Source organism: Calonectris borealis, chromosome 17 (assembly GCF_964195595.1).
Source record: "Calonectris borealis chromosome 17, bCalBor7.hap1.2, whole genome shotgun sequence".
Taxonomy (NCBI): Eukaryota; Metazoa; Chordata; class Aves; order Procellariiformes; family Procellariidae; genus Calonectris; species Calonectris borealis.
In genome coordinates this window covers 6755598-6766165 of record NC_134328.1, presented here as the reverse complement: position 1 = coordinate 6766165, position 10568 = coordinate 6755598, and the positions used below count along the sequence as shown (strand labels likewise).

Here is a 10568-nt window from a genome sequence, read left to right as displayed (position 1 = left end):
CCCGCCAGAAGCCCGAAGCTGCGGGACGTGGCGTTAATTGTCTTTAATTACAGCCCGTACTTCAGCACCGAGGCGCGGTGACTCTGCCACAACAGGCCGGCCCCGCCCCCTGCGCAAGCCCCGCCCACCCCTCGCCGCCTGTCACTGGCGGCACCGCGGAAGGGGTCGGAGGTCATCTCGGGAAGGCGGGGTGCTGGCCGGGGTCACGTGACGGTGCCAATATGGCGGCGCCGTGGCGGCGGCGCGGTGGCGGCCGCTGAGGGAGGTGCGTCTCTTCCGGATGATGGGGCCGCGGCGCGGCCGCAGGCTCTGAGCGGCGACCCCCTCTCTGCCCCGCGGCGGGGCCGCCCCGCCATGCAGCCACCGGCCCGCGAGCAGGACGCCCGCACCAAGAGCATGTTTGTGTCGCGGGCCCTGGAGAAGATCCTGGCGGAGAAGGAGGCGAAGCGGCCCCCGCACGGACAGCTGCGGAGAGCCTGCCAGGTGGCGCTGGGTGAGTCCGCCCGGCGCGGCCCGGCCCGGCCCGGCCCGCGGGACTCCCCCGCCTGCGCCGGGCGCCGGGCTGGGAGCCGCGACCCCTCCCCGGCCTGCGGGAATGGCAGAGGGCACCGCTGACGGCGGGGGGGAAGGAATCGCTGCTCGCCCGGTCCGGCGGGGCCGGGAGGCCGTGTTGCCGCCCCCCCGCCCCGGGTGGTGTCCGCTGCCACGTCGGGTCCCCGGCGGGGTGCGAGGGAGTCCCGGGCCCCCAGCTGCGAGGTTGCGGCCGGGGCTCCGGCCGAGCTTGGGACTTCGGAGTGAGGTGAAAGTTCTCTCTCTAATAAAAGACGTGCGAATACGCGGGGAAAAACCCCAAACACCTGTTTCATTAAGTACTGGTCTCGATATGAAACAAAAGGGATTTGGGCTTGTCACTTTAGAACCAATTTTGAGAAAATTAATTACAAACTTTTAAACTAGGAAACAGGCTGTTAAGGCCCTCGACTTGCGGAGTCTCAAATCTTCCAGGACTAGTAATCTTCTGACATCTTATCTCCAACTCATGGTGGGACTGGCTAAAAACTGTTAGCAGTGTAGCCACATACATACAATGTCTGTGGTGTCTTGCAGAACTGAAAATACTTTCTGTGAAGTTGCCAGGCTGGTCTTGAAATCTGCAAGTACAAATTGATGATACAGATCTCTGTGTTAAAGTTCTGAAAACATATGGTATGTCATGAAGGAGGAAAAAATAAGCTGTGTAAAGCAGTATAGCTCTTACAGTTGGAGTTCTCTATGCCCTTTCTTGATTTGCAGAGGTGACGTCTTTTACAGTTTTGGTTGCTTTGCACCGATATTTTTCCTTTAATTTGAGAACATTTACTGTATCCAGAACAGAAGAAAAGAAAGGCTGAGTATGTAAGGAAACTGGGCACATGCCAGTTCTGTCCAATGCACTGTGAAAGCAAGCTTGAAAAATAGCTGTCGTTTTTATCTTCCTTCCCACAATCCTTACCCTCAAGAAATTTACAGGAGCTAATTGTAGTGATAGTATATCCAGAGAAAGGTAAACAGATAGAAGGGTATTTTTAATTATTATTTAAAGTTGACATTGCAAGCAATAGTATTGCATGTGTGCCCCAGCAGATAGACGCTACTTTGCCTACTTACTTCCTTTTCCTGATTTCTTCCCCAGCTCCCCCAACATGCTCCTAACCCATTTACAGGACTGGGAACCTGTTTTGCTGCTATGTAAATATATTTAGAGGGTGAGAAAGGGAACTTTCTTGAAAGATTACTAGTGAAGGTCTTTGTTTGCTGACACATCAAAGATGATGATTTTGGGAGAGGGGTATTGTGCAATAGCCACTTACTAGCATTTGCGTGTCAGATTATAACTATTCTATGTCTGCATATTTTAAGGTACATTACATCGGAGGGTAGTTAATGCTTGTGATGATGGACTTTTTTTTGCTAATCTTGCTTGGAAAAAAAAGTCCATGTGCTTTCCAAGCAGAGGTCAGCATGAATAGATAACCTTCTTTTGCCCAACTGTCCTGCCCTAGCAGTGCCTTGATTAACTGTACTAAAGGATCTCTCTTATATTTGGTCAATGTTGTTGCATCATTTTAAGTTGCCAGCATGAATGTGGTTTCTTTTATTTACATGTGATTTTTTTTTTTTCCCCCCAAACTTTATTCTGTTTAGGTTAAGCTTTTTTTTACTCAAATAAAAAAATCTGTTTTATTTACATATACTTAAGTTTAATTAAGCTTATACTTTATATTAACTAATACTATGACTTCAGTTTCAAAAATGTTAGCTTAATTATCAAGCCCTGTGCAATAGTAAGTATGCTAGGAAACATGGGAAGAACATTACTTGCAGTCTGAGGAATTCAGGTCAAATTTCATAATCTACACAAACTGTTATGGATGAAAGAAGCTTCGGTGTTTTGAATAATAATAAAAAAGTCCAGTTAACTCTGAGTAAAATTAATTCAGTTTGAGAGAAATGTAAAGTTAACTTTATGAAACTGGTAATTGTGTCAGCTGTTGTCTTTTTTTTTCTTTTCTCCATGTCATGCTTCGAATTATCCCTTTCTACCTCTTACTAAATTCCTTTTGCTGTGCCCTCTTATTTATACAATGGTCTTTTTAATGGAGCCTTGAGGTATTGTACCATTTATAAACCAGTCAACACAGGCACAGGTCGTGTAAATGATATCTGCTCTTGGTACTAGGGAAGTCTATGATGCATCTTTTTTCTAAATAGAGAAGAACTGGTGTATTCTACAACTACCTAATATAAATTAACCTGCAACTATTTCTACAATTTCTGTTGTAGTGTCACTGCAGTAGTGTTTCTGTTAATTACATATGCTTTACTTTTTTTCTTCGGTGAGACAGAGGAATATATTTCTAACTGTGGGAATGATACTCTTGTTTTCTTTTACATGAGTTCTTTATTGTTTTGAATGTGTTCAACTCCTGAGAACTTAAGTAAATTATTAATGAAAATTGCTGTCATTCTTATGTAGGGAAAATACAGGTATTCTTTCATTCTAATTTTAATCTGTTCTAATCGTTTTAATCATTCTAACTTTAAACTGTTCTTACCCTTTTTTCTCTTCGTTTCCCAGTAATATACCTTTCACTGGACTAACACTGTGCAGTTTTGGACTGCAAAATATCTTCATGACTTTGTAGTAATGAGAAGTAATATAGGCTCAAATAGGATGTAAGCACAAGAAGTGTGGAAGAAAAGGAACAAAACCAGTTCCCAGTGGTGGTTTTTCCCCCCCCCCCCGCTCTGTCCACCTCCTCCTTTGGAAATATACAGTGTTAATGTTGAGTAAGCAGAGTTTGAATAGATTCCTTCATTCAGTCTCTTGCTTCATCAGTAGGTGTAACGGTTGTATCCTGTACTTCTAGTGCTAGCAAGCCCCAGGAGAGATTGGAAGAAACGGAGGTCTTTAAACAGAGAAGCTGTTCTTCTCTGCTGTAGAAAACTGTGTTTTTAAGAAAACTCGTTTTCAACAGGCAGCCAGTGTATTGTATAAAAATAGTTGCTTAATAAGCATTTACATAGAGCTCTAGGTACACATGGTTCTTAGTAAATCTACTGAAATAATCTCTGTCCTGAAAAATTTGCAGTGGAACACAGACAGTATGTATCAGAGCAGTTCATATTGGTCTAATGCTAATTTTGCGCCTGGGTCTCTCATATAAACTATCACTCATGCCCTATTAGGACTGTTTTTAATGACATACTGTGCAGCCACTGTGGTTATGTGACCTTTGATTGCCTAGGCACCTCCAAGTATATATATCTTTGAGCTTTGTAAACAACAGAATTTGTTTAGTTAGCTTGTTAATGAGTTTAAAAAAAAAAATCTCTTAAACCATGCCTTCACTTAGGAATCTAGTTGTGTGTTTAAGAAGTCTCTGGGTATAAATGACACATGTCTAAAATAAGTTTGCGTTTCTTAGTTTAGTAGCCTCTTGACTAGCATGTTTTGAGAACGCTGGGGCACAGGGGGGAGAGTCTTGCTTCATTCTGGCAGTCTTTTCTAAAGGGTTCTCTATAGATCGATAGAATCAATAAATGTGGGGTGTTGGGGTTTTTTTTTTGATTTAAGTTTAAGGCAGCCTGGAATTGGGCAATGCAGTAGACTTTACCGGGTTGGAGTGAGGGAAGCTTTTGCTGCTGCTCCGTGTGTTTGTATTGGCACTGCTGTCCGGTGTTCTGACAAGCCATGGAAAGACATTGCTTGTGTCCTTGTGCGAACACAAGCTATGCCATTTTCTGCACAGGAACGAGTTTGCTTCCATTGAGACAAACTTGACTGTACATTAACATAGGATGCATCTAATTGCAGGCAGGCAATTATTTCCTCCGTTTTAATCTATAGTTTTCAGTACAAGCAAACTTAAATCATCCAGCTAATATAGCACGGTAGTTACTCTCATGAGCTTCATCCTGCTTTTATTATGGCCAGAAGCTCTGGAAGAAATTGCTGCAAGGCCTTGCTTGTTATTCCAGTTGTGTTGCCTGGTAGGAATGCTGAAAGGTTTGCGTTGAGTGGGCAGCACGCATAGTGCCTGGAGTTGAAGATGTTTCTGACTGAGGTAGATGCGATGTATGCCGATACATTCTGGTCTTGAAAGGAGCAGGTAGCTCTAGTACCGAAAGCACCGCGTGAGGGGTCAGTGTCGTGCTGCGATGACCAGAGGTTGACCAAAATTCAGACTGTGTTCTGCAGCTGTGGAAGGGAATTGAGCTTGCCCCTTAATCCTGTGACTGGAAGAGGAGAGTGGCAGTAGGTTTCTGGAAGCTGGCTGTGCTGGGTCGGGGCTTGGCAAGCTGATCATGGCAACAGACTTCAATTAGGCAACGATTTCTGTTTCACTCACTTTTGGTGGTCAGACCACCAAATGAGCGCTTCAGATGTGGAGATTTCCAAACTATTTTGATGCAGTCAGTAGCAGAAGCATGCCTGTAACTTGCTTTTGTCCGTACTTTTTTTTTTTTCTGCCAGCATTATCTATTAAAATACAGATGTTTTTACATGGCTTTAGAAAAGCCTTTACATAATAAAATTGTAGAGAACTTGGTCAGGCCTTGGTTAGATTTTTTTTTTTTTAATTTATGGAGTATTTCTGAGAGTGAAATTGTCATTGCTCTAATATGGGACACTATCCTTGCATATTTTTCCAATGCAAGATTCTAATATAACTACTAGTAAAGATGGTGATGATCATGTCTCCTTAAGGCTAAAATCTTTGTGAAGTTCTGATTCAGAACTTTTCTTGCTATGCTGCTTTGCTAACAAATAGTATGGGGGGGAAGTGATCTTTTTGAAAGAAAGAGAAATCATTTCAGTAGGATATAGTGATTTGGAAAAAAAAAGCATTACTTGGTTAAACCCTAAATGTGCAAGTGAGCACTTCTGTAGCTGAAAATAACATATCCTAACAATGAAACCTTTTTTCTTTTACGCTATTAAATTTTACAAAATAACCTTTTTATTTTCTTGGGTGGACTCATTGCTATAATATTCCTACTGTAGTTTGAATTTTTTTTTAACAAATAATATTTAGGTGAGGAATTTTTGTTTTGGATCCCTTCCCCCCCTCCAAGGGACTCCCCCAACAAGCCCTCCCTGTCCACCTCCCACAAAGTGTGACAGAATGAAGATGGTGTGTATGACCTTCAGCTTTCCTTCTGCCAGCAGCTGGGTGCAATGGGAAGAAGCATGGCAAAATTGAACTGGATGAACTGAAACAAGTTTGGAGTAATAAGCTGGCCAGATTAGTGGCCACTAAACAGGTTTCAGTTTCAGCTCAAAGATCAGAAAAGTTAGGCTTGTCCACAACTTCTGAAGTGGCAGCTGCTGAGGGGTGGAAAGTGGGTAAGTGTGCAAACAACAAAGCCCCTAAAGAAAACTCATATTCACTGAGCTCGATGTATCAAATAGGGATTTTTTTTTTTTAACGTATCTCTGATAATATTCACTTTATTGATCTGCCAATGGGAAAAAAATTTGCAGCAACCCTTTTATATGTAAAATAGCTTTCTATTTCATGTGCTATAAAAATACCTGTGAGTATTCAAAAGGTGTCTAGTCTGACTTGACCAAAACATTACCAAATCAAGGAAGCCTTTTTTTTTTCCGAACTAGACAAATTATCATTTTTAGTGCAAGGAGAACCACTTGGCTAACTTGGGCAGTCTTTCTGCTTTGTAAAAATAAACTTAGTTCACAGTGTGTTGAGTTTTCGCAATCGTTTTAAAAAAAACCTTGTAAAACCTAGTTCTGCAGGGTTTCTGAAATATAGCATTAACTGTGTTACAGCTGACCACCCTGGCATCCTGCTCTACTTGGGATCCTGGCTATAGCTAAAATATGTCTTTCTCTGCCAAGACCTGGAGGCAGGACTAAGTGTTCTGAATGTGTAAAGCTACCCAGGAAACTCTGTTTTAAGCAGCCAGTTCCTGTAGGTGACAGGAATACACTGCTCTAATAATAAGACAGATCTAAATAGGGACACAATAAATTGGTGGGTCCTTTAGTGTATGTTGTTTTCAGTAGCTCTGTGGATCATAATGTGATGTTAAAGGTGGGGAAATTAATAAAATCAAGAGGACTGAATTCAAATTTTGCTGAATTGAACTTCTGACTAGCCATCTTGTTGATAAACCAACTGGATATCAGAATGAAGAAAACAGTGATCGAAGAAGTGGTGCTGTAATAAGATTTATATTGTCTGTCTGTTTAGCATGGGAAACATTGGTTATTTCTTATCAACAGTCTCCGTTCTGTTGACTCTTCTTACCAGTGTAGCCTGAAGTATTAGAGGATGACGACGCTGGGTTTGCACTGTCGCAGAGCTGCAAAGTTATTTCTGATTCTGAAATCCCAGGCGCTGGGGTTATGCACTTGGCTCAGCTCGTTGCCTTGCCACCGGCTTGTGCAATACTGGCAAGTGAAAATTGTCTCCCCTTTAAAACTATTGGGCATGGTTGTTTGCATGATGGACTTGATTAGAAAATGGTGGGCTTCTGAACAGAGCCATGATGCATTGTGGGCCTGTGACTCTTCAATTTTTCTGTTTTCTATTCTTCTGTTGAATATAGGGTGGATAATGTTCCTTCTGTTCTTGTTACATCATTTATTGCTAATGGATGTCAGACTGCTGCTTTCTTGACTGCTGACTGTGTTAGCTTTCATTAATGAGAGAGTATGGCAGACAGAATAGCAAGTCCCAGTCCTGGATGTAGTTTATCACTCACAGCTTGTAGTTATACAGGTTTCCCCTATGTTTTGCTTCCATTTTCTCTATAAAATAGGGGTAGTAATGTTACAAAATAGTCATACTCTGCAAGGATTAATTCTTGTAACATTCATTGAACAATAGGACAGTGGAAAAAAACTTGTAATATGTGTTTGTTGCAGTCCTTGTTCGTTAGTATGTTTTGTGTATATTGATGCTTCTGAGACAGAAGAAATTATTGAGGTTCACAGACAGCACTGGAGTCATCTGAACTCTGAACATCTAATACCAAACAATGGTGCCTCTCCAGAGTTGTGGAGAACAAGTATTGAGTGAATGATCCATTTCTGGTAACTTTGCAATTGAAACAAGTTTTGCAGGCATGATAATTTGCAGACGCATGAGATAGGTGGGATGGACAGGATTCCACGTGGTGTTACAAATGATTGTAGCTGTGCAGCCTTACTGTGTGTAAAAATATTTTTGATATTTTTTGTCAGTGTTCACAGTATGTGCTTATGCTGTGTCTGGTGTAGTGCAGTTCTGTTCTGTATTGTGCATCATGGTGATATGTTAGAAATCCTCAAAAAGCCATACTAGGATTGTTGGGATTTGCTGCTGTATACAATAGAAATGAGAAAGAGACTTTTTTTCTGTGTTTAATTTTATGAAAAGCTCCCTAAAAGTGTAACTCTTTAAAAAAAAAAAAAAGCTCTCCTGGCAAAATGACAGCATGTGTTTAAGATTTCTTATCTCTTGGGAGTTTGTTTGTTCAGCTGATGTCATATTGTGAGGTTTAACAAAAGCAGGCTAACCAGCATTGTAGTTAACAGGAAGGCCTGATGCATTGAACTAATGGTTTATGCAGTGGCTTAAAGACTTCTGCAGACCTGAGCTCCCTGTGATGTAGACTTACTCTTAAATAAAAATTGCATACTATACCTATGTTTTCTAAAGATATCTTTTGTTAGGAATGTTTGGAAAAATTAGCTTTTTCATGTAGAAGTTGAGAGATATGCCTTCTAATAAACGGTGTGGCGGTCTACAATCTCTGAAGCTGAAGATGTTACAGGAAAGGAATAGCAAATACTGAAGTGTAAGACTTCTTGTTTGAAACAGCTTTGCTTTATTAGATTTTCCTTATTTGTGTTATTGATAATGATAACTTATGCTGGGTGTTAAATGCTTTGAATTTCTTTTTTTCTTTCTTCCAGATGAAATAAAAACGGAGCTGGAAAAGCAAAGGTACGTTATTAATTGCTGTAAACTATGCCAGAAAACAGCAAGTGGAATAATTTTATAGTGGAAATGTAAGAGTGTATATACGTTACAGCAATGAGTTTGTGAATACCCAGTTACACACCTTTCTGCCAAAAACATGATATGGCCCGCGTGTTCCAATTGCACAATGTTTGTGGCTATGGGTACTCAAGCCATAACTGCCTCTGAATTTCACTATGAAAAAATTGCAAAACTTCTAAAAGGTGCTAGTTTTTCACTTCCTTTTACTGGGCTTAATATAGCCTGACAGGAAATCATAAAGAGCAGTAGGTATCCTCTGTATGATAATATATGCTCTTAACTACCTAGATCAAGAATATCAATTTAAATATCACTTAAGCCGAAATTTTAAAAAACTTATCCAGCACTGATTTAAAATGAGCCCCCAAATGTGTTTCTCTTTGTTTAGTATTCCTCATACGTTTAATTCAGAATAACTTTGATAGATTTATGATTAAGTTGTGTAGGAGTTCCCCAGTATTTCAGGTAGTGGGACAGTGTTGGAGTGTAGTGAGGGAAGAGTTAAGTTGAAGAATATGTGAAAGAGATCAGATGCAATATAAATAAATGTAAAGTGTTTTTTGTGTGATTTTTAAAGAAAATTGAACTTTCTTTAAGAAAGTATGTGTGAGAGAAACTTACATTACATTTGTATGCTGCTATGTGCCATTCAGCTTTAAATTTAGAAAAGGAGGAAGTGTAGTTTGCTGTGATAGACATGTTTAGAAAAATTAATAACTCTTCTTATCTGACCTAGAGAAGGCACTGCTGCTCCACCAAAAGCGAACTTCATTGAAGCAGATAAATATTTCCTTCCGTTTGAACTGGCCTGCCAGTCAAAGTCTCCACGCATTGTCAGTACTTCACTGGATTGTTTACAGGTAAGTGTCCTGTTTAAACTTGGACAGAGTGAAATGGAGAAACATGCAGTTACAAAAATCTTGTGTGCTGTTGGCATTCTTAGAGTGAAGAAGTAATACTGTCCTGAGTACATACAGCTGTGCAGATACCCACTATGGCTACCTAGATGCACAAACCATGCAAAATAGGTTATTATCAGACTTGGCTGAAAGTGCGTCTTGTCAAAGTCAGAAATGTGTGTGTTGTTTTATAGTGAAGCAAGCCTTTATTGAAGCTCATGAATGCTTACATTATTCAGTAAAGTTGTTTCACCTGTGGTGCTCTAAAAGGAATATTTACCATGGTGTTTCTTGTAGTGCTGATGTGATGGGAGGTCAGACTCTGGAATCTTTCCACCTTGATCCTCCTTAGATTCTTACAGAAAAACAAATGCAACTTAATCTCAGCTAACTACTTGGGCAGAACCTTTCTGTTGTGAATAGGTACAAAGATTGATGTTCAAAACCTCTGTCTGGTTATGGTAGGAAGAAACGGTCTGGGTGGAAAAAGCTTGTGTATCACTTACTAAATCTGTTTCGTCAAGATGTGTGAACAGTCCAAGTATTCGGTAGCCAGGCTATTGATGGTGTTAAATATTTGTGTTAAAACTGGTTAAGTGAGGTATGCTGTCTAAAACCCCTTTTTATGCTGTACTTAGTATTTTACTTAACAGTATATGGTTGTCTAACCTGCATTCTTTCTACCTAGAAACTCATTGCATATGGACATATCACTGGCAATGCTCCAGACAGTGGAGCTCCTGGAAAACGACTGATTGACCGAATAGTTGAAACCATTTGCAATTGCTTTCAGGGTCCTCAGACAGATGAAGGAGTACAACTACAGATTATTAAGGTATTTTATTTGGTTCATTTTAGTCCAGTATTAATTTGCTTTCACTGTCTTTGATTTTGTAACTGAAAAAAATTCAATGCAAAGTACTATTTAGGGCCCAGTTTCTCCATTTCTTACACTGTTAGATGTGTCGTGGAATTTAGGGAGGCTGTGACCAGGTCAGAATTGGTATGTGAAATGTATTTCCTCTTGGTGAAGCAGAACATAAGGGAATACTTTATAAATGTTTGTCCTTCCTACTGGGATGAGCCATGGCCTGGATACTTTATCTTGCAGACA

At 40.6% G+C, this 10568-nt stretch overlaps 1 protein-coding gene across 5 annotated transcripts in view; it reads left to right on the top strand.

The window, feature by feature from the left end:
• The first annotated feature begins 202 nt into the window (after positions 1 to 202).
• Positions 203 to 10568, top strand: part of ARFGEF2 (ARF guanine nucleotide exchange factor 2) — a 40296-nt gene continuing 29930 nt past the window's right edge. For 4 of the 5 annotated variants that reach the window (XR_012676245.1, XM_075166386.1, XM_075166384.1 and 1 more), the window contains exons 1-4: positions 203 to 493; positions 8468 to 8498; positions 9292 to 9415; positions 10143 to 10289. Coding sequence is in view for 4 of the 5 variants with exons in the window: in XM_075166386.1 (XP_075022487.1) it covers positions 355 to 493; positions 8468 to 8498; positions 9292 to 9415; positions 10143 to 10289 (441 nt within the window). In the remaining variant the exon portion in view is untranslated. The remainder of the gene's footprint in view (positions 494 to 8467; positions 8499 to 9291; positions 9416 to 10142; positions 10290 to 10568) is intronic. The other variant, XM_075166385.1, reaches the window with a different exon arrangement.